The 21248-nt window shown below is 57.2% G+C and overlaps 11 protein-coding genes across 11 annotated transcripts in view; 4 read left to right on the top strand and 7 right to left on the bottom strand.

Moving 5' to 3' along the window:
* The window catches only part of P884DRAFT_203808 (uncharacterized protein), a gene marked incomplete at both ends in the record, with an annotated part of 2153 nt that extends 1066 nt beyond the window's left edge, over nt 1–1087 (bottom strand). Inside the window, 2 exons of the mRNA XM_069438525.1 lie at nt 34–431; nt 537–1087. Coding sequence (XP_069296309.1) covers nt 34–431; nt 537–1087 — 949 coding nt within the window. The remainder of the gene's footprint in view (nt 1–33; nt 432–536) is intronic.
* A 654-nt stretch (nt 1088–1741) lies between these two features.
* P884DRAFT_245783 (uncharacterized protein) lies at nt 1742–2859 on the bottom strand (the record flags this gene model as incomplete). Its single annotated transcript, XM_069440440.1, has 4 exons — nt 1742–2205; nt 2321–2409; nt 2485–2510; nt 2620–2859. The coding sequence occupies 4 exons, from the start codon at nt 2857–2859 to the stop codon at nt 1790–1792; spliced, it is 771 nt and encodes a 256-aa protein (XP_069296310.1). The 3' UTR covers nt 1742–1789.
* A 1207-nt stretch (nt 2860–4066) lies between these two features.
* P884DRAFT_245785 (PLC-like phosphodiesterase) lies at nt 4067–5306 on the bottom strand (the record flags this gene model as incomplete). The annotated part of the gene is made up of 2 exons (XM_069440441.1): nt 4067–5059; nt 5169–5306. 2 exons carry the CDS (start codon nt 5304–5306, stop codon nt 4067–4069), a joined length of 1131 nt encoding a protein of 376 aa, XP_069296311.1.
* A 245-nt stretch (nt 5307–5551) lies between these two features.
* Nucleotides 5552–6113, top strand: P884DRAFT_261089 (uncharacterized protein). Its single transcript, XM_069441523.1, has one exon. It carries the CDS (start codon nt 5817–5819, stop codon nt 6048–6050), a length of 234 nt encoding a protein of 77 aa, XP_069296312.1. The 5' UTR covers nt 5552–5816; the 3' UTR covers nt 6051–6113.
* Nucleotides 6114–7366: 1253 nt separating this feature from the next.
* P884DRAFT_285896 (uncharacterized protein) lies at nt 7367–8283 on the bottom strand. Its single transcript, XM_069443794.1, has 2 exons — nt 7937–8283; nt 7367–7812 (listed from the first exon to the last, which is right to left on the bottom strand). The coding sequence occupies exons 1-2, from the start codon at nt 8221–8223 to the stop codon at nt 7707–7709; spliced, it is 393 nt and encodes a 130-aa protein (XP_069296313.1). The 5' UTR covers nt 8224–8283; the 3' UTR covers nt 7367–7706.
* A 769-nt stretch (nt 8284–9052) lies between these two features.
* Nucleotides 9053–10275, top strand: P884DRAFT_245791 (uncharacterized protein). The gene is made up of 2 exons (XM_069440442.1): nt 9053–9767; nt 9881–10275. Exons 1-2 carry the CDS (start codon nt 9193–9195, stop codon nt 10161–10163), a joined length of 858 nt encoding a protein of 285 aa, XP_069296314.1. The 5' UTR covers nt 9053–9192; the 3' UTR covers nt 10164–10275.
* On the bottom strand, nt 10276–11382 carry P884DRAFT_292975 (uncharacterized protein). The gene is made up of 3 exons (XM_069444193.1): nt 11277–11382; nt 11217–11221; nt 10276–11146 (listed from the first exon to the last, which is right to left on the bottom strand). The coding sequence occupies exon 3, from the start codon at nt 11116–11118 to the stop codon at nt 10393–10395; it is 726 nt and encodes a 241-aa protein (XP_069296315.1). The 5' UTR covers nt 11119–11146; nt 11217–11221; nt 11277–11382; the 3' UTR covers nt 10276–10392.
* Nucleotides 11383–11862: 480 nt separating this feature from the next.
* Nucleotides 11863–13390, top strand: P884DRAFT_285899 (uncharacterized protein). The gene has a single exon (XM_069443795.1). The coding sequence runs from the start codon at nt 12051–12053 to the stop codon at nt 13290–13292; it is 1242 nt and encodes a 413-aa protein (XP_069296316.1). The 5' UTR covers nt 11863–12050; the 3' UTR covers nt 13293–13390.
* A 667-nt stretch (nt 13391–14057) lies between these two features.
* Nucleotides 14058–16324, bottom strand: P884DRAFT_245798 (phosphotransferase enzyme family-domain-containing protein). Its single transcript, XM_069440443.1, has 3 exons — nt 15992–16324; nt 14975–15924; nt 14058–14798 (listed from the first exon to the last, which is right to left on the bottom strand). Exons 2-3 carry the CDS (start codon nt 15910–15912, stop codon nt 14300–14302), a joined length of 1437 nt encoding a protein of 478 aa, XP_069296317.1. The 5' UTR covers nt 15913–15924; nt 15992–16324; the 3' UTR covers nt 14058–14299.
* Nucleotides 16325–17045: 721 nt separating this feature from the next.
* Nucleotides 17046–18567, top strand: P884DRAFT_285901 (Alpha/Beta hydrolase protein; the record flags this gene model as incomplete). The annotated part of the gene is made up of 4 exons (XM_069443796.1): nt 17046–17083; nt 17222–17645; nt 17816–18164; nt 18278–18567. The coding sequence occupies exons 2-4, from the start codon at nt 17244–17246 to the stop codon at nt 18562–18564; spliced, it is 1038 nt and encodes a 345-aa protein (XP_069296318.1). The 5' UTR covers nt 17046–17083; nt 17222–17243.
* Nucleotides 18568–18775: 208 nt separating this feature from the next.
* Nucleotides 18776–21099, bottom strand: P884DRAFT_270758 (uncharacterized protein; the record flags this gene model as incomplete). The annotated part of the gene is made up of 5 exons (XM_069442377.1): nt 18776–19436; nt 19514–20546; nt 20608–20709; nt 20778–20806; nt 20876–21099. 5 exons carry the CDS (start codon nt 21097–21099, stop codon nt 18776–18778), a joined length of 2049 nt encoding a protein of 682 aa, XP_069296319.1.
* Nucleotides 21100–21248: the final 149 nt, after the last annotated feature.

Here is a 21248-nt window from a genome sequence, read left to right on the forward strand (position 1 = left end):
GGGGGAAGAAGAAACGATTCGCTTGGAACGTACTGCCTCCACCGCCTCTCATGGCAAAGAACAAGTCCTGGTTGGTCTGCGGGTCGGCCGTGACGTATCGCCCGTCCGCCGTGACGACCTGCAGAGACAGCACCTGGTCGACCCCCAGGCCGAACTTGGAGCTGAGGGGCGAGTGGCCGCCCCCGGTGATCCATCCGCCGTACGACCCGACCGTGAGGCAGGAGGCCGCGGGAAGCGTGACGTTCTGTCGTCGGGCGTGCTCGAACACCTCCCAGACCTGCAGCCCCGCGCCCACCCGGGCGGCGGGACCGCGGTAGCTGCCCCCCGGCTGTGCGTAGTCGGGCAGGAACTCGAACCCCTTGAGGTAATGCGTCCAGACGCTCAGCGCGCCCGCTCCTGTGTTTCGCCCGACGAAATCATGGCCGGTGTTTCTATCCTCGGCGGAAAAGAAAGAAAGAAAAAAAAAAACAGAACGGTCAGCTCAGGGCCGGCGTAAAAGGGCATATCTCGCTGAGGGAGAGGGAATGGGCACCAACTTGATCACGAGGCGGACGTTGCGATTCCTCGCAAAGTTGACCGCCGCCTGGACGTGTTTGACGCTCGTCGCGTTGACCACGTAGGCCGGGAACCCCCCCTGGGTGCAGTTGCCGGACGGATTCGAGGATAGCAGGCAGGTGTTGCCCTGGGGCCACTGCGTCAGGATGGTCACAGGGTCATCCAGGTAGAAAGTTGTCCGGCTCGCATTGCGGAGGAGGAAGCTGCAGGCCTCGGAGTCGAAGTTCGGGGACTTGCTGTAGCACACGGACGCGGGAGGGAGCGGCTGCAGGAGGGCGCCCTCGAGAGTCTCGTTGAGCCGTGCCCACTCGCTCTCGCTTGGCCATGTCGGGTCTCCCGGGAAAGCCTTGCAGCGTGGAAGCGGCGCCGAGATAGCCTTGTGCAGGTCCCCGAATGAGAGGGCGGTGAAATCACCGATGGCCTCGGGAGTCAATACTTCGGTCTCGACGGGCAGTCTGTCCTGGGAGCTGACGAGCCCCTGAACACCCGGGACAAGGCCAGTGGCGCCGGCAAGGACAAGTAATAACCGCATGGCGATGGCCTGCTTGTCTGTCTTGGGAGCATAACACGCGGTGGGAACCTTGACATTGGGACATCGGATTTTCATTGAACTTTTTTTCTTTGGGAGTAGCAGCATCGTAGTATTGTATAATTAGGAGCCAGAGATCCGTCCCAGTTACACACCTTCGACAGCTTACACTATCATGCAGTAAGCGCAGAGACCCTCCCCAACGACGATGGCACGCAGGGCTGGTAACACCGGTCGTGGATGGCGTAACGTCTCGCGCCCTGAGCCATGCCGCCTTTCGTGTGTGCGCCACATGGGTATCATTGGCAGCTCATAGCCGGGATGAGCGGGGTTGAGCCCGAGACGTGAGTCAGCTGCGTAACATGATTAGAGATCTAGGCGCGCATAATTAATACTTCCAACTGCCACCTTCCAACTCTAATTAGTGGCTTCTAGAGTAATCCGTAATTAATACACTTCTTTCCACAGCTGAACCGGCGAGGTGCTGGGATCATAGTGGAGGGCCGAGAATCCGAGAGATTTGGGCACATCATCGCGTTTACCGACAAAAAAGGTCTCACCACATGTAATAATTAACACTTAATAGACACACAGTCGAGCCGCAATGACGTCTCGACCCCCGTTTTTTGGTCTTGAGCGAACAGGAGCCCATTTTCCCCGTCGGGTATCGTCTGGTATTTTGTTCACTTCTTTCGCTGGTTCAGACTATCTAATTAAGCGGCGGAGAAACAGCCTGGAGCTCTCGAGTTGCTCGTCATCCACGCTTCCCAGCCGCACCCAGCCATCCACGGCCATGCGAGCGTATCTCGTGGCGTTGACCAGGTCGCCCTTCAAGAAGTACAGGTCCGCGAGCGTGTCGTGGTACTCGGCCATCAGGGGCGGGGTCATGTCCCACTCGGAGACCATGAGCCACTCCTCGGCCATGGTGATGGCGTTCTGGTAGAAGCCCTCGTTCCTCGCGTTCAGGATCGTATCCTTCAGGCTCTTGACCTTGCTCCTCCAGACCTCGGAGTTGTCGAGGTCCAGCTGGGAAGCGCGGCAGAGCGAGCAGGAACACTCGAAACCCCAGTGGTCCCGCAGGTACCGCCGGCGCTCTTCCACCGGCATCTCCAGGGGCACATCTAATTTTTAGTGAATATTGTGGTGGACGGTTAATTAGTCAATAAAGTTCCTTGTAATTACGGCGAATAACGAACGGATGAATAATTATGGCAGTGGACGACGACAAAGACCTACAGCTCATGAGAATCTCCTCCCCCGCTTCAATGGCACGGAAAGCGACCACCTCCATGGTCAACCGTCGCTCAGAGAAGCGGTAGTATGCGCTATGTCTTGTCAGTATATTTTCCGATGACAATTGGAGGTGACCGAGAAGCAATGACTGGCGGGAACAAACTTACTTTGGTCTGCAGGCATGGTTGATTCTCTAATTATTAATGGGTAATTAGTAGTCAACACCCGTGCCAGTTAGCCACCTAGCTTCAATCTCCCCCGCAAGACTGGCCATCTAGTAAACTCTGTCCGCTACAACCTACCGCAACCTCTGTGAACAGGCCCACATGCACTTCGTCGTCCGCTATCACGACGGTGTTCGTGTTCGGGCCCATAATGGCGTCCACCTGGTACGGCGACGAGCCCCGACCGAGCGTATAGACCCGGTTCCTGGTCTCCTCGGGAAGCTGGTTCAGCGCCTGCTTGAGGATACGGCGCCGGTGGTGCGGCTTGGCATCGGCCAGGAAGGGGATGCCGATCAGGACGGAGGGGACATCGACCATGATGATCTCGCCCCTGCGGATCCGTCGCTTCGCCACCACGCCCACGCCTTTGCCCTCAACAGGAACGATCTCGTAGGCGGGCCCGAGCGAGCCGTCCTCCTTACGGGAGGCGTGGGGCTGGGGCATCGGCTTGTCGACAAAGGCTTCCAGGCCGACCAGATGGGAGGCGCTGGTGGTGCTGGTCACCAGGCTGATGCCGTGGCCGTTGCGGAACTCGGCCGAGGTGAAGAGGCAGTCCACCCGGGAAGACGAGTTGTCCCTCTTGGACGCCTGGTCCAGGCATCTCGGGGGCACGGTCCAGGTCATGGCGTTGCCGTCATCGTCCTTGCCGCCGCCGCCGTGTACGATCCCGATCCTCCCCGGGACGGGGCAGTCCTTGGACTCGGCGGCTTCGTGGAGTCTCCGTCCCGGCTCGTTTGGACATTGCGTCGAGCGCCACGAGGACGACGCCGCTGCAGCTGCGACATGAAACGCGATTAGCAGGAGTAGCGGCAGACGCAGAGCAAGAAACAATGACGGAAGAGACCGGCGATCCCGTGTCGCTGGCCCTATATCTGCCATCTTCGGAGGCTAATAATGGGGGAGATCTGCCGGGTACGGAAAGTCTGGACAAGAGGAAGGCAGTCTTCTCACCAGACAGTAATTGTGTTTCTGGTGTTTCTGATCAGCAAGATGCAATGTGTCCCTAGTTAGTGGGCCCGGCATTGGCTTGAACTGAGTTTCTGGGTGTTAATGCCACTTGAACCGCCGGCTAATTTCAGCGGTTGCGGGACCACTAGAGTGGTACTCTACTAGTCGGATACTGATACCTACAACGAAATACATACATACCTAGGTACTTAAGCTAGCTATGCAAAAAAGCAGTTTGTAATTACTGGTAGTTCTGTCCGAGTCATTGTAAAACGCAAATTGCAAGTTACGATGAACTAAAAAGAGGTCTAGGATACAACTGGGAGAGACAAACTCAGAACTTACACCCTGCTTCATATAAGGTAATTACCTCAAGTAAGCTAATATTAAGGGACCTGAGCAGCCAAACCCGACCTTCCTGTCTCGTCTAAGTGTCAACAAAGCTTGAGCCAGGCCAGTTGGTGCAAGCAGTCCCAAGAAATCCCCTCTCGGGATACTAAGACTCGGCTTCATTTCAAGTTCCCGAACACGAGCAAGACCCGCATCGTCCACGTACTTAGTCCTCTTCGAGGCCATGTCATCGACTCAACATGAGACCGAAGCAGTTGGCGTAGTAGGTGACGGTGGCGCTCCAGTCGGAAAAGACGCCGCGCACGCCGACGTCCTGGGCCAGCACGTGCAGCAGGTTGTACACGTCCCCCTCGTTGTCCGTGACGTTGGCGATGCTGAGGTAGTAGTAGCCGCCATGGGACCCGTCGCCCAGCCAGCCGCTGCGCTCCAGGGACCAGGTGACGATGTCGAGCCCGAGCTCCTTGGCCCTCCGCGCGTACGGGCTCGGGACGATCTTCTCGCCGTCGTCCCCGACGGTGACCAGGTACGGCAGCGGCGGCCCGATGATCCGGACTCCCGCCCGGGCGTACTCCTCGAGCCGCGCCACCGCCCGCGGCATGGCCTCCGGGGTGGTGGCGCTCTCGTCGAGCAGGATGGCCTGCCGGGCCCATTTGGGCTCGGCCTCGATCCAGTAGAGGAGGTCGTCGTAGAGGAAGGACTGGAGCCAGACGCGCTCCGGGCGGATCTTGGCCGCCTTGAACTCGTCCACCAGCTGCTGCGCGAACCGGGCCTGCGTGTAGTCGCCGCCCGGCGGGAAGGGCATGGGCACCTCGGGCGTCTTGAGCTCGGCGGTGAACTTGAGCCCCAGGGCGTCGACGAGGTCGATGTACTCGCGCACCGTCAGGATCCGCTCGCACGTCGTCTTGGCGTACAGGTCCGTCCGGTAGCCCGGGGTGCCGGTCAAGAACTCGGCCGGCGTGGTGGCGGCCGGGTTCGAGGAGTCCATCTTGGCGCACAGCCGCTTGAGCTCGTCGAGCGTGAAGTCGGACGTGCAGCACTTGGCCTTGGCCGCGGTGCCGTTGGAGGCCGGCTGGAATGGGACGGTACATTTGGCGTTCAGCTCGGGGATGGTCACCACGTTGGTGGTGGTGTGGAGGTCGCACTGGGAATGGCGGCACACCAGCTGCTTGTCTTTGGTGAAGGTGACGTCGCACTCTTGGATCCCGGCCCCCATTCTTGTCTGTTAATTACGTCTTGGGTTAGATTCAAGAATATTCACCAATCCTCGAGCACTGAATCCATGTCCTGGCTAATTAGCGCAAAAGAAAAGGAAGAGTCTTATTGCTCACCCCAGCCATGATGGACGAGTAGGTATGCTCCGGAAACTGCATGGTCCCGCCGCCGCGGTGCGATATGCTCCAGTCGCTCCTCCTCATCTCCTTCTCGGAGCACGAAGCGAGCTTCTGCTTCAGCGGGCCGTCGTCCATCTTGTCAACAAGCCAGTACGGCCGAGGACCGAGTGAGATCCGCTTAACGGGAGCAACCTTGCCCTTTCCCTGGCCCGAACCAAAGCCATCATGCCCCTGGGGGGCCTGAAGGCTTGGAATTACCAAGGCCGACCATATCAGTGAACGAAGCACGACCATGGTGGATGCCAGGGGCCCGGTTGGTCTGGTTCTCTGAAAAGAGAGAGAGAGAGAGAGAGAGAGAGAGAGAGAGAGAGCTGTGGTCTCACCTGTCTCACACAAACGGCTGGGAAGTATGAGATCAACTCCCCATTTATGTACTGTACGTACGACCGTTGGGTGAGGGGACTGTCCGGGGACAGCACGTGTGCCGAACCTAGGCCAGTTCCTCTAGTGTAGCAAAAAAGATGTCGATTCCCAACTTAATTACTGCCCACATAATTATCCACTCCACCTAGTGTAATCCGTATTCACTCCACTGTCCTTAATTATGAACCCGGTCCCCGCGACAATGAGAACTGCACTGTCACTATGGCTCTTGGGTTGCACTTGTTCTTCCTCGGCACGTGGCGGTTGGGAAGCTTCCCATTATCCCATCGATGGTCTGCTTGCATAGTCGCCAAGAGCAGCTATCGCTCTCGGGAAGCGGTTAACACTGGGGGTGTGCTCCGATCCGTGATGCTGATTGGTGGTGACCTAGCTGCAGGGGTCTGTAACTGCAAAGCGCCGGGGGAGCTATGTGTTCGGGCATACGAGCAACGATAAGCGATTGATCGGTATAACGTTAGTAGGTTGTGGATGGATGGATGGATGCGGAAATCAACGATCTTCGTATAACTGCTATGGAGTTCGATGATGGAGGAAGAAGGAAGAGGCTGACCAGGGCCATCCTGCAGGGAAGATGAACCCTGGTGGGGCCCGGAACCGTAGTGGGGCCCGGTCCACCACATAATTAGGTATATAATTATCGCGATTGCCTCCTCAGCTCCCTAGTACATAGTTTACCATCACATGTATTTGAAGAACTGCGAGTGTTCCATGTCGCTCCTTTGGACATGGGATGTCTGGTCCCAAAACAGAACGGATTTGAGCTATGAAGCGCGGGATACTCGATAAGATTCAAGGAATGAAACAAGACAAATACATAATAAGCAGATAAGTCGTTGACAACTACGGGCAAGATAGGTGAGTGAGAAGATGGGAGCACAGTTTAACGTTTAACAGCGAGAAGGAATCGACCCTATCTTGTAACGTGGTGCTCGCTTCATAGGCTGCCTACCTACGTACCTAAGATAGGCACCTAACTATGCAACTAAGACGAGGCGATAAGTCGATACACAGTCGAATCCCTACGGCAGCAGCCAGTGTAGCGGTTATTGGTATACCGGCAGAGTTCTAGCTAGCACCAAACTCTGTTAATTCCTTCCCTGGGAAGAACGCTGACTAGAAGACCATCAGTCCATTTTCGACTGAGAAAAGGAAAGTGTTGCTGTCTCTGGGCGTTCACGGATGAGCCAGAGTAAGTAGGCACAGGGGTGGTGGCCGGCCTTGGTTGGTTCGTTTCCATGTCACAGCTGTTGGTGATGCGGAAAAGCTTGTTCTCTGGGCGTCGGTTTGATAACGGACGATGATCGAGGCTCGGCTCGAACTCCTCGTTAAGATAGCCACACTGCTCGATACGGCTCTCCTTCCGGGAACTATGCACGATGACGAGACAATGGATTTGTGAAATCAGTCATACCTGGGCATCGGTGAATGTCGAGGTTGATCGGGGGTTCAAAGTACCCTCCCTAACCTGAAGGATGCCAATCGAGAATCTATAGCCTCCTGGGGCCACAGCACAGGAAGTCATTCACGTGGGGTTCCTGGTTTGTTAGTTCTAGACTACTGAAGAAATTTGCTGTTAGGGATGGCGCAGACTCTCTTTCCCAGGCATATTTTGGTAAGGCACGGCTTTTCAGGGGCAACAAATAAGGTCTCATGAGACACGAGTCTTCCGCACAGGGTGCGAGTTTCGTGGCAAAAACGTCAGAGCAGAAGAGATCAGGTTTTTAAGACAGTGATGTTTACTTTCCTAGAGCAGGGTTAAAGCATCCTGTAAATGCCCCTTTCCACATTCGGACGAACAACTTGGGTGCAGCCATAAGGGGTGGAGTCAAGCACAATGGACACACAAGGCCGCACATCTTCAACTCCGAGGGCCCAAGCACGCGGTATCGGTTCATACAGGTATCATCGAGTTAATACAGTCCATTCCTCATCCGAAGTTCAAAATGTCGTCCTCGGCAAGTGGGTGAGTCGTGTTGCAGAGGCTTCCCCCCCTTTTGCTTTCCGTCCTCTCCTTCTTCCTTCTTCCCCTTTTAACCTCTAACCAGCACCCAAAACCCATGTCTCCATGTACTCTGCATGCGACCAGATCACTCAGCCACCCGAGCAGAGGCCCAACTTGGCCACCCCGCATTCAGAGTCGGTGTAATGTCCGCTAACATAGCAAGGAATGCCCAAGATATAGATGAGGTCCCATGTGCTACAAGGGTGGAGTTGTGGAGTTAGTCGGGAATCTTAACGAGTAGGCCATAGGCCGAGAGCTGATGGGCCAAACATCTGCTCGTCCACCCAGCGGCAACTGTGAACAAGGCAAAGGCACATACCAGTTCTCCAACCCGTCTATTACCACGCACTTCCCCTTCTCGGCGCAGGTGAACGTGCCCTTGAAACCCTTATTGAACGTCGTGACGATTTCGAATTCGGTGCTTGGGCCCGCCCGGCATTTGACGTCGTCCTCGTCTATAATCTCACACGTGTGACCCTCATGGTTCACGTAACCGTGGTGGGGATCGATCTCGCTGGTGCTGCTCTTGTCATCGCTCTTGGTGGCCGGGGCGGCCCAAACGCCCGCGCAGAGGAGCGAAGACGCCAGAAGGGTGGCGAGCTTCATGTTTGACGGTGGGCGCGCAGTCGTCGTCGTCCTGCCGCGCTTCGATGGGAAGGACAGAGCAAAAGTTCAGGCGTCAGCTCACTTTAAATTGACGGCCGGTGGGGGGGATAAGACGGTCCAATCCTTGCCGATCCAATCTTGGCGCCATCCCTTCAGGGGTGCTCAAACCCCTGTCGTTGAGATGGGCGATGTTACCCCAGGACATTAATACAAGTATTCTGTACTGATGTACCTGCCTGGTTCCTTACACACTTGCGTGATCTTGTCCGCTGTAACTAACGTTAGTAGCCAAAGGATAATACGAGGGCCAATGCCATGGCCGCTTGTTGGACTCACTTGCTCAAATTTACTTATCTTCCTAAAAACTGACGCTCATGTGAACCACGTGGGATAGATCTGTGCAAGTACCGAAGATTGAGACTTTCCCACAGCCACGAACTGCTAAGTTAATTATTTCTGGAGGGCCCTTCAGCCAGGTGCCGTGTATTTACCCCAAGAGCCTTCTCACTGCAGATTACTTGGGAGACATCGTTGGCATCCGGCCCTAATTGAGACACCAGGTTGCGGACCCATCTACGGACGAATTACATAGTAGACAAACTCATTTTCATTGGCAGGAAGGGTTGCATCCCATGCCGCTTTTACTGCAAGTAGTTAGTTAGCTACCAGCCAGAGAGACTTGGCTGCGAGACGAGGTACAGTACGGACGTACTCCAATCAGCCCTCATTGAAGGGCGCACTGAGTCACTTGATCGCCCGCAGTGAAAACTGTACGGTTTACTACAGAGGATACACGGATTCTGGCGGTGAATCGAAAATGCATCAACCGAGGTAATGAGAGGAGAAATTAGATAAGGTAATTTGAGCGCCGCAAATTTTCAAATCCTCCATTGCAACAACAGCAACAACAGCAGCAGCAGGGAGAGGAGGAGGAGACATCATCCACGCACACACACACACACACACACAATGGGGCAGTTTTTCGAGACGATTCCAGAGTACCTGATGAAATGGATCCTGGACCAAAAGATGTTCTGGGTGGCCACCGCGCCGCTGGCGGCGTCCGGGCACGTCAACGTGTCGCCCAAGGGGGGGCCGTACTTTGGCCTGCTGGACGACCGGACGTTCTGGTACATGGATCTCACGGGCAGCGGGACCGAGACGATTGCGCACCTGTACGAGCCGGGCAACGGGCGCATCACCGTCCTGTTCAGCTCGTTCGAGGGCCCGCCGCGCATCGTCCGCCTCTTCGGCCACGGCACCGTCCTCGAGCGGCCGGGCCACGAGACCCGCCTGCCGATAATAATAAGCCCGGAGCAGGGCGGGGCGGGCAGCACGTTTGACGACTTTGTCAAGAAGCACGACGTCGAGGTCATCCCGAGCTCCCGCTCCATCATCATCGTCCGCCTGCACCAGGTCGCCACCTCGTGCGGCTACTCGGTGCCCTTTTACGAGTTCAAGGGCTTCCGCGCCACCCTGAACGAGGTGTTTGCCAAGAAGGAAGAGAAGTTCCTGCAGGGCGCGTCGGGTGTGAGCAGGGAAAGGTGCGTTTACTTTCCTCCCGGCATCGGCGTGGATAGTAATTACCGGGTTAAATTAATTACCTGATTGGCAATTAGTAAACCGGTAGGTGATCACAGGTGCTGACTTGAGTCAGGTACTGGGCGTACAAGAACTCGTACAGCGTGGACGGCCTGCCCGGAATGCGCATCGGCTACGAGACGCACAAGAGGGAGGGGATCGCGCCCATCGAGAAGATGGTCGGCCCCGGCGCGCCACGGGGGTACGCGTACCGCAACAGCCGGAGGTTCAGCGCCTGGCATCTCGTTCTCGTCGCCGTGCTCTCGGTCATCTGCACCGTGCTGTCGTTCCCCTTGCTCGTCCCATTACTCCAACGCATTTATGAACCCGCCGTCCTATCATCCTTCCGTTCTTCTTGAGGAAGTTTCTTTCCATTTGAGTTAGCTCACGCATCAACATCAACGCAACTTTCCTCCTTTAGTCATTTTGATGGATGGCGAGTAAGACAGCATATGACCTAATGTCACATGGAGCGTTACATGATTATGATTTTCCAGCTATCGAATGTCAAGAAAAAAAAGAAAATAAAGTAAAAGAAGAAAGAAGAGGAAAAAAAAGCGTCGTTATATTCCTCTCCACTCTTTTCATTTACCAAGGAATCTTGTCACCAGAGTGGCTGAAGAAGGAGCCAGAGTCCTCGGGGCGCAGGCCGTGGAGGACTTTGAGGACGCCGGCGACGCTGTCGCTGGGCTCCATGACGGCGCCTTCGCCGCCCAAGCGGGTCTTGGCCCAGCCCGGGTCGGCGAGGACGACGACGGCGCCGGGCAGGTGGCTGCGCAGGTCGGCGGCCTGGTGGAGGGTGAGCATGTTGAGGGCGGCCTTGGTGATGGAGTAGCCGGCGCACTTGCGGGCCGGGCTCTGGGCGGTGAGGTGGAGGCTGGCCAGGCCCGAGGTCATGTTGAGGACGCGGACGTCTTGGGAGAGCAGGCCGGCGTCGAGGAACAGCTCGAGCGTCTTGGCCGGGCCGATCACGTTGACGGCCATCTGGGCCTGCAGCTCGTCCGGGCCCAGGTTGAGCGAGGTCTGGTGCGAAGCCAGGTTGACGGCCGCGTTGTTGATCAGGTAGTCGATCTTCCTGTCCTCACCCAGCGCGAGCCGCGCCGCCTTGGCGAAGGCGTGGATCGACGCCAGGCTGCCCGTGTCGCACTCGAGGATGTGCGTCGACGGCGACGCCGCCGCCCTGAGGTCGCTCAGGTCCGTCGAGGCCAGCGACCGGACGCCGGCGATGATGGTGTTGTCGCTCGACCGGGCCAGCTGCCGGACGAACTCGAGCCCCAGCCCGCGGTTGGTGCCGGTGATGCAGTAGACGGGCATTTTTTTTTTCCTTTTTTGGGTCTGTCTTCTGAGATGGGGGGTGTGAGTGTGCGTTTGTGTGTGTGGTATATAATATGTGGCGTGATATAATTAATTACCAGGACTGCGATGGTGGATTAGGTTAAATAGTTAATTAGAGGGGAATGCCGAGAACCTACTTAAGGGCGCTAAACGCTTGCTTCAAGAGCTAAAGATATCAAGTTTATTTTTATTTTTACTCTTTTCTGTTTTCTTTTTTTTTTGTTGTTGTTATTGTTGTTGTTTTGGATTGACCTTAAGTTTGTCAACTGCAGGCTGGCGATGAGGGGAAGGAGTTAAACCCGATTTGCGAGCCTTGGAAAACGACCGAAGCTTCGGAAGCACCCTTGCGCGGAGCTACTTTCAGGCAAAAAGTGCTGCCTACGAGTTGATAGGAGTGTTTTGACGTCGACAACTCCACCGACCATGCAACTAACTACGATATACGGATTAAAGGTACCTAACCTCCCGACAGCACAGGGGAGCATGGGGAAAGGAAGACAAGGGTTAGGGTCCCCGGGTCTAGACCTTCCCGCAAAGGTCGCCTGATTCGGCACGCCTTGCAGTAACTAACGCTTGCCTGAAGTTGATGCGTTGCCGGATCAGGAAACGATGCTTGGCGGTGCCTTCCCCTGTGACGCACACCGGCGAAACAGGCGCAGCCCCTCGTCAAGGCGGAGTAACTGTTTTGGTTGACCGAAAAGGAAGTCACAAAACTACCGGTATGCTCACAAAGTGATGATCTAGGACTCAGTTTGTTCTGAGTCCTAGGTATAGAAGTGAACAAAATGAAGACATGCTCGACCTGAAGTCAACAAGTTCAAATCACAAAAGACCTTGGGAACACATCGAACACACAAACGCCAACTTTCATTCTCTGAGAGAATCATTGTGAGAACTCGACCAGCATCACGATGTGGAGGAAAAAGTACTACGAAAACCCGCGTCGCCTGGCGCTCGCCGCCGTGGCCAAGGAGACCCAGGAGCTCACGCCCACCATCGCGGCGAAGCTGCCCCACCTGGACACGACGAAGTGCGAGAAGCTCAAGCTCTCGGAACTTGCGCCCCTCGACCCGTCCAAGTGCCCGCGCTTCCGGCTCGCACTCGCGCGTGGTAGCAGCGACGACAGCGACAAGCCCGGCCTGGCCTGCGGGACCGTCCTTCGCGTCTTCAATCAGGACACGTTCGACGCCGCCCTGGCCATGCCCTCAGCCGTGCTGGGAGTCCCATCATCATCACCGAAGCAGACGAAGACGACGGCGACGACACCATTGACGGCCAAAGCGGAGGAGGCCCTCCGAGTGGAGCAGCTCCGGGCGAGCGCGTCGGCCCCGGAGAACCTGGACGCGGCGACGGCGGGGCGGGTGGCGGTGCTCAACATGGCGTCGGAGCGCAGCCCGGGCGGGGGCTGGCTCAAGGGCGCGGCGGCCCAGGAGGAGGCGCTATGCTTCCGCAGCACCCTGGCCGCGTCGCTGCGCCGGGACCTGCACTACCCGATCGAGCCCCGTGCCGGCCTGTACACGCGCGACGTCGTCGTCTTCCGCCGCTCCATGGCCGCCGACCACCGCCTCATGGTCCCCCGCACGCCCGAGCCCGAGCTGCCCGTCATGAGCGTGCTGAGCGTGGCGGGCATCCGGAGGCCTGAGGTGAGGCCTGCCGGGGAAGCGGTGCTAAACACCGAGGGGGAGAGTGCAGACGGGAACAAGGCAGAGGGGCCCGGCGGTGGTGCTAGTAAGGGGGAGTCTCAATCCAAAACTGGCGCAGCGTTGGGGCGGGACCAACGAGCACAGCGCGGGCGCGACAACAAGGGTAGAGACGAGAAGGAGGCGAAGAAAGCACCCCGGGGACCGTTGGTGTTTGCCAACCCTGCCGCGCGCGACCTGACAAAAGACAAGATGCGGCTGTGTCTCCGCATGGCCGGCGCCCGGGGACACACGATGCTCGTCCTGGGGGCCATCGGCTGCGGCGCGTTCAAGAACCCGCCCGAGGAGGTGGCAAAGTGCTGGGACGAGGTGCTCAGCGAGGCCGAGTTCGGGGGCGGCTGGTTCAAGGAGATCTGGTTCGCCGTGTTTGACCGGAGGAACGAGGGCAACTATGAAGTCTTTCGGGACACATTTGATGGTAAGGTCGTTGGAAGCATAAGTGCCTCCGTTTGATCTTTTGATTACATGGTAATTAGACTGAAACAGACCAAAAGCTACATATTTAGTCGAGAAAGTGCTGTTTTGGCCGCCGAATGTGGCTGGCGCCTACCATAATATATATATTTTCTATTTATTTATTTATTTATTTATTTATTTAATTTTTATTTTTATTTTTTTTTTTATTTTTTTGCGCGCTCGACCGTGAAGCGTGGCGCGGCGACGGGGCTCACAGAAGCACCCCTGTGACCGCCAAACGTCAACACACCCATGAGTTGCGCCGGGCACACCACTAAGTTAGACAGTACCTTATCGTTAGCCAGATTTCAGGTCATACGGTCTACAAGTCCAATAATAGTCGTATTGGGCACACTCCTAAACAGTAGCATGTTATCGCAAAAACTAGAAATCATGCTTTAATACGGCAGGTACGACCACCTGCCTGTGGCTCCCTTCGTGGCTGCAGATCGTCCTTTCCTTTCTTTGAGTGGGCTGTAGGCACATCTGCAGGCCCTCGCTTCCCTGCTTCCACTTCCCAGACTTCCACCTTCCATCATTACGAAGATAAACCTTAACAAGTCTCTGTTTTACCTATTCGGTCCGTTGAGTACTTTATACACGCTATTCCTATCGAATACGTCTAACTACTAGACTACGTCTTGGTATGACCTGGGGGGCGTAGGGGGCGCTTATAATACCTGCCAAGTGTTACCTCAGGTTCTCGAGCAGTCCTAGGCCGCTACTATAGTGTGGTTAAATAGTTCTATAATTAATGTGTCTAACGATAGGCAGCGGCACGGGGTAATAGGGCACTATGGATCGTGAACTCGGAATACAATTAACTCTTGGGAGTAGTGACGAAAATAGATCGCTCTCCCAAATTACTGGAGGCATATAGGAGGTACCAGGGCCTAAATAAATATCCTACAACTTAAAAAGGACAAGGAAAAGAGGAGGAGCACAATTCTCATGATGACCTGCTCACGAGAGTGAGGGTAGTGGTTGAGCCCGTGACCGCCGATCTAGCGCCTGCCTTGGGTTGCTCTCGCACCGTCCGCCTGATGCATGCCGACCCTGAGGACCTCCATCAGGGGGAGGTACTCTCTGCGCTCGACGGCGTCGACCCACTGCTCGATGCGGCGGAGGTAGAAGCCGGCGGCGCAGCGGGCGACGGCGCCGAGGAAGTCGACCTTGAGGGCGCTCTCCTCGACCTCGAGGTCCCAGTCGGGCCGGAGCTGGCGCATGCGCGCCGCGTACACCTTGCGCAGCTGCGTCTGCTCGTACTCCATCAGGTGGATCCAGTAGAGCTCCGTCTTGCCCTCGTTGTCGAGCCCGTCGTCGTCGTCATCGTCATCATCATCGTCCCCGCCCTCTCCCGGACCATCGCTGACGGCGGCGTGGGCAGCTCCCTTGTCGACGTCCGTGTAGCAGTTGCGGTCCGGCTCCGTCTCCCTCGCCGCGCCTCGCAGAAACTCGGGTACCTGGGATGCCACCCACCGTGGCATTGCCGAGGCGCATTCCCTGCCGTTCCTTGTTAGTGTTTTCTCTCTTCCTCTTCCCCCCCCCCACTCTCTCTTTTTCTTTTCCTTCATCGTTCCTTTTTACTCTCCCGCTTCTCCAAATGAGCAAAGAAGGACGCAAGGAGCAGGCCGACAAGACAATAAAAAATCAATCAGGAGAAGAATGACTCTACATACCACCCAATGACGGCGGTGATGTTGCCGCTGTTGTCGACGAGTATGTTGCGGAGCGAAAAGTCGTCGTGCCAGATGACGGTGCGCTCGGGCGGGTGCACCACGGCCGGGAAGATCTTGTGCAGCATCCGGAGGAGCTTACGGGCGACGCGCAGGGCGCTCTCGGCGTACTCCCTGTCGAGGTCCGTCTTGGCCTCGGCCAGGGCGGCCGTGTGCTCCCGGACGATGACGTTGAGCTGGGCCCGGAGCCAGTCGTGGCTCGAGCTGAAGGGGCCCCGGGGGACCGGGTAGTGATAGCGCTGGCCCGAGAAGAAGAAGCTCGACACGATCGGCCCGGGTTCCGGAGCGCTGCCGGCGTGGGCGTGGGCGTGGGCGTCGGACCGGGCCGGCTCCGTGCCCAGGGTGCCGAGGGTGCCGATGCCCCGGAAGCCCTCGCCGAGATGGTGGCCGCCGCAGCGGAGCAGTTGGGCCTGGAAGTCGGCTACCCGGGCGGTCAGGCGCTCCTTCTGGGCCATGGTCATCTTGCGCCAGCGGTAGTGGGACGGCACGCCGGGCATCCTGTCCATCAGCAGCCACTCGTACCCGATCTCGCTGCTCCGGGAGGCGTCGAAGGCCACGACGGCCGGCACGGGCACGTCCGTCTTGCGGCGGACCAGCTCTAGAGTGACAGCCTCGCCCAGCGTCTTGTTGCGGGGGTCGACGGGCAGCGACACGCGCAGCATGAAGCGGCGCCGGCCGCAGTCGACCCGGTACAGCTTGTTGAAGGCGCCGTCGCGGTGGAACGAGACCGTCAGCGCTTCCTCGGCGGCGTCCTCGGGGATGCCCAGGTGGCGGCGGCAGACGCGCTTGATGGCTCCCAGGTCGGGTTCCCGCGTCCACTGCGCCTCCGGGCCCAGGCCGTGGTCAACCCAAACCAGTCCCTCGCGGCTCGTGTCCCGCATCGCCTCCAGTAACTAATTAATATTACCAAAGTCAGGCAGGTAAGCGGACAGGCCGGGTGGTATCGTGGGTAATTACTACCGAACGAAAAAAATGGGTTCAGAGATAATCTGTACGGGGTTGGTGATATTAATTAACTCACTGGCCGTTATCCCGGACGGTGCCGAGCGTCGTTGTTGTCGTTGCAAAAGCGCTCCCCCGGCGCCGGCTCCCAAAACAACAAGAAGCGACTCGTCCATCGACACACACAACAACATGGGGGGACCGACCCTGATCGCGTCAGACGAGGCGCATCGCGTTCCAGGAGATCATGGTGCCGCAGTGCAAAGTGGGAAGCCGTTGTACAGGCCCCGTATTCGGCGAGGATAACACTGGTAGGACAGGTAATAGGACAGGCAGGACAGACAGGACAGATAGGTGGTGCGCCTTGTGTTCCGGGGGGGCGTGCTGCCAATGAGGCCGGCCGTCACAACTTCCCATTGGCAGCAATTGAAAATGATTGGATTGTGCAAAAAGAAAAAAAAAAGGCCATGTGGGACTGGGAACCGTCAATAAGCTTGCCCCATTGGCCACTTCTCAGGGAAGCGACAGCTCGGCGAAGGATGGCCAAGATATCAAAGTTTACACTAGGATCAACACTTGGATGGTCGATTCGATTCACCATTCAATTCGTGATGGTCGCTGTGGTTTTCAGAAGCAGGATCGTAGGAAACGACGCTGGGCTCATAGAATGACGCAACAGGCGTGGTAAAACCAATAATTCAGGTAATTAGTTGTCAAAGGTTTCTAGGTACCAATTAAGTAGCCGTATTTATGAACCTACAAAAAAAAATACAAATTATATGCTTGGTCAGGTGCTCACATAATTCGGTGAAGCGACTCAATATTCTGAAAGTACTATGTACTCCGTACATTAATATTCTTCGTAGGTGCATCTTTAACTAACTAGCGAGCACGTGTAAGCAGGCGGTGTCATCCCAAAAGAGATGAGATGAACAGATCAAGTGGGTACAAGGTGGCCAAATTGGCCCCACCCTCCCCAAACTTACGTCGTAGTTTACCTCACCTATACGGAGTACATCCGTACACCAGTAGGCCCACCCCTCGACCATCATGATGAGCATCAAACCAGGAAACATACACACACACATACACACACGTGCACACACACGGGTGAGTAAGCACGCATAGAACACACCAAAGTCCCTGATCACTATGAGATACCTTACCGATACTAGTTTTTGCCCCTGTGTCTCTGTAATTACCCCTTACCCCCTTCCTGCCAAGAATCCTAACCTTTGAGATAATTAGACAGTTTCCATTTGAGGTCAACATGAGCGATGGCAAAGCGCTCGACATAGTGGTGCCCGAGGTCGGCACTCGTGCCCCGAGGGTCAACGGAGACATAGCCGACTTCCTGGCCAACCATCCGGACCTCGAACTCGGCGGCTCCCAAGGGTACATCATAGAACGCCGGAAGCACATGGAGGTATTTGCCCTCCACAGGCTCCCAAAGTTCAAGGTTAATCCCATCCGCGATGTCGAGTTCACCGCCATCCGAGGGCCCCATGGGACCATCCCGATCCGGGTCCTCTATCCCAACAACGGGGAGCCCAGGAGGGGAGAGGGCAAGATGGGGGGCATCATCTACTTTCACGGCGGCGGCTATTGCACCGGGAGCGTGGACGAGTTCGAGAACGGCTTGAGGCTCCTCGCCGAGGAGTCGGCCTGCATCGTAGGTCCTAGTCATCCCTGACCCATGATCATGATTGATTTTAATTGAATAACCATTTTGTTGTCTGCAACTGCGGGGACGCGGGAATGGAACGAAAAAAAAAAAAAAAAAAAAAAAAAAAAAAAAAAAAAAAAAAAAAAAGAGCGGCTGCTGAAGCATTGAATCTGCAGATCTTCGCCCCCGACTACCGGCTGGCACCCGAGTTCCCGTATCCCACACAGCTCGACGAGTTCGACGCCGTCATCGACTGGGTGCTCGACGGGGCGGCCCAGCACAGGGGGGTTGACCGTACGCGCCTGGTCGCGGCCGGAGACGGCGCCGGCGGGAACCTGGCGACGGCCGTCTGCATGCGCCGGCGCGACGAGGGCAAGCACCCGGTGGCCGCCCAGCTGCTGCTGTATCCGGCGACCAGCCTGCCGACCGACACCCCCGCCGCCGAGGAGAACCGGTCGGGCTTCTACCTGCAGTTCAACGGCATCTTTGGCTTCGCCGACCACTACCTACCCCATACCATCAGCGGTAAGTTAATTAATAATTAACCGAATGATCCCTCCCCAAGTGGCCCCCCCCCCCCCTTTTCTTTGCGCACACCGAACCGAACTCATTCATTCCGCGAGATATCCGTGTGGCAGGCCCCTCGCCGACCTTCATGTACGTCGCCCCCGGGAAGCAGCCGTGCGCGGGTCTGGCGTCCCTGCCGCCGGCGGCCGTCGTGACCAACGGGTACGACCCGTTGCGGGACGTCGGGCTCGCCTACGCGGGCAAGCTGCGCGCCGTCGGCGGGCTCGCCCGCTGGCGCCACTATGCCGACCTCACCCACGGCTGGGTGCAGATGACGGCCTGGTCCGCCGCCGCCCGCGACGCCGCCCGAGACGTCGGTCTCATCGTCAGGGACATGCTCTACGGACAGTCTGATTGATGCCTTGAATTTTTAAAAAAAAGGTCTAATTAGCTCGGCCCGTCCGAACTGTTGGAACGTGCCCGTGTTTGATTGAACCTTGATTATCTTAATTATCATCAACACTCATCAAGAGGCGGGAAAAAAAAGGGGGGGAGAGAGGTGATTGTGGTTAGATAATTATAAACAAAGCCATGAGTTCCATTATTCCCCCCCCCCCTCTTAACAAGTGCTACACCTCAAACCTCCTGATGCTGCTGCTGTTGGACGTCCTTCGCCTTCGTACAACCAATGCGGGCGGCCCGCGCAGATCCTTGGGCGAGTGAACGGCAAGCTCGTGGTCGACGGTTGCCATATCGTGCAGCGCATCCATCTTTTCGAGGGCGTCCACGATCTCGGGCGGCGGCTCCGAGCTGAAGACGGCCTGGATGTCCCCGTGGGGAGACAGGCCGGAAAAGTAGCGCCAGTACCGGAACCGAGACGACTTGGCCCGCCGGGCCCACACGCGCCGCCGCTCCCACAGGCCAATGAGCAGGAGGACTGGGGCGTTGAGCGCCCGGATCGCGGCGACGTTTATGCGGTGGAAGGCCAGCGGCCCGACCAAGAACTTGATCGGCAGGAGAATCATCAGCGCGGCCATGTTGAAGGGCGGCGGATATGAGAAGATAGCGTCGCTCTTGACGCCCTGGAAGGTCAGGACTGCGCGGCGGAACTGGATCTCGGCCGCTTCGTTCGATATGATCTTGGAGAATGTGTTGGTCAGGATGGCGACGAGGATCGTAAGGAACAGCGTGTTGCCGAGGAAAGCAAAGGTGATGATCAGGGTCGGCCCTAGAATCAGATGGAAATCGGCGGAGCGCTCGATGCCCGTCCCGTCGAGTCCGAACCAGATCCTGAAAGCGTGTGTTAGCAAATGAGCGTTGTATGTTTCCCCTCTAGATATCGACTCTTCTCTTTGCGGGTTACATACCACAGCAGCCATTTGGTGATTGTGGCCCAGGTCACGCCCGCGTTCAGTGAGTCCTCACCGCTTGTCCTTGCGAGGAACAGCAAGCCCACGACGAAGCCGGCGAAGCACCAGACGGCAATAAAGGTGAGCCTGGTGAAGTCTCGCATCATGGCGTGGAGGGCGATGAAGACGATGTTATCCGGCATCAAGGTGAACGCGATCCGGGTCAGCAACACGGGTGCGGCGGTGCAGAGAACCGGCAGGGCGTAGTAGGCGTCGTCGAAAAGCAGCAACTCAACTGCGCGCACAAAGCCATAGGCGCCATAGATGGCGACGAAAGTAAGGTCGAGAAAAGACCAGAGGTTCTGGGCATGTACCTCCCATCCGTGCTCGACGACTGCCGCGAACTGCTCGAGCACCCAGCCAGCGGCGAAGACATTGAATAACGTCTCGTAGAGGCGGAGACCCTCCATGTCGGCACCAAGCCCGTAGTGAGCCACCGTCAGCATGTACAGGAGCAGTAGGATAGCGAAGTGCAGCAGCTCTATCGCGTTCCGGATCTGGGGCACGATGAGCCGGTGGTGGTTGAGAATGGGCGCCCGGCGAGGCTCATAGAGCGAGACGGGGTGGTACTTGTAGTGGTCCGGGAGGAAGTCGACGAAAGAGAGGGGGGTGTAGACAACGACTCCCTTGTATACGGCGTCGACGACTAGCTGGCAGGCCGGAGACTTGATGAGCATCTTGCTCTCCGAGATGATGGCGAGCTCCAGCGCGGTCACCTTCCGCTCGTGGCCACCGCGCTTCTGAATCGCCCACTGCGGGCGACGGGACCGCACAGACTCGGGCGCCGCATCACAAGGATCAAAGCCAGAGACCAGGATGTTGGCCAGGAGGAGGAGACCTGGCCGCCCTGGATGATCTTCGCGGAATCGGCGGAGGATACGGGTTGCGACAAGCTCGCAGAGAATGGCACGCGACTCGTGAACGCCCTGGTGCAGCGCCTCGCTGGAACGGGGACGGAGGAATTGGACTCGATTGGCGACGAGACAGTACACTGCAAACAAGCTTGCCGTAAGTGTGGAATTCATGGTGAGTTAGACCGCAGTGATACTAACCGATCGCGGGCTCCTGCGGATTGTAAAGCCGGTCGACGAGCGGCCGCACAACGTGGCGGTCCATATGGGGCGCTCGAAGCTCGTCCAACGTGTAGATGTCATCTTGTCAAGTGTCAGTCATATATATTGCTGGACCTCCCATCGCTCGAAATTGAGTTCGCGCGGCTCACCAATGGCGGCAATGACCAGGCGCCGGATCCTGCAGACGCATCAGCCTCCAAGCTCCCGTTCCGAACTGAATGTGGGAAAAGGTAGGCCCTCAACGTACCGGTGCATCATCATGTATACCGACATGGCGGTGCCGTCCCCGGGCAGCAACACGGTGCTGCTGCCATCCTGCTCTCCCCGGGGAGGCAGGCGGCGGAGGCGGAGGGGAGCCACGTTGTCGTTGTCGTCGTCGCCGTGCGGGTTGAGGGCGGCCTCGGGGTCGTCGTCGTCGTCGTCGTCGTCGAAGGAAGAACGGGAGCTGGCATCGGAGAAATCTTGGCCCATGATCGTGGATTGCTGCGGCCAGCGCTGGCCAGGATGCACCCGCTGGTGTTCGCTCCCGAACTAAGCGGCCGCTCTTCGACCTCGTTTTGGCGATGAATGCGCGGTAGAAGCTCCAAGAGAACCAAGGCAAAAATACGGATACTTTGTTG

Source organism: Thermothelomyces heterothallicus (genome assembly GCF_042370625.1).
Source record: "Thermothelomyces heterothallicus CBS 202.75 unplaced genomic scaffold P884_scaffold_16, whole genome shotgun sequence".
Taxonomy (NCBI): Eukaryota; Fungi; Ascomycota; class Sordariomycetes; order Sordariales; family Chaetomiaceae; genus Thermothelomyces; species Thermothelomyces heterothallicus.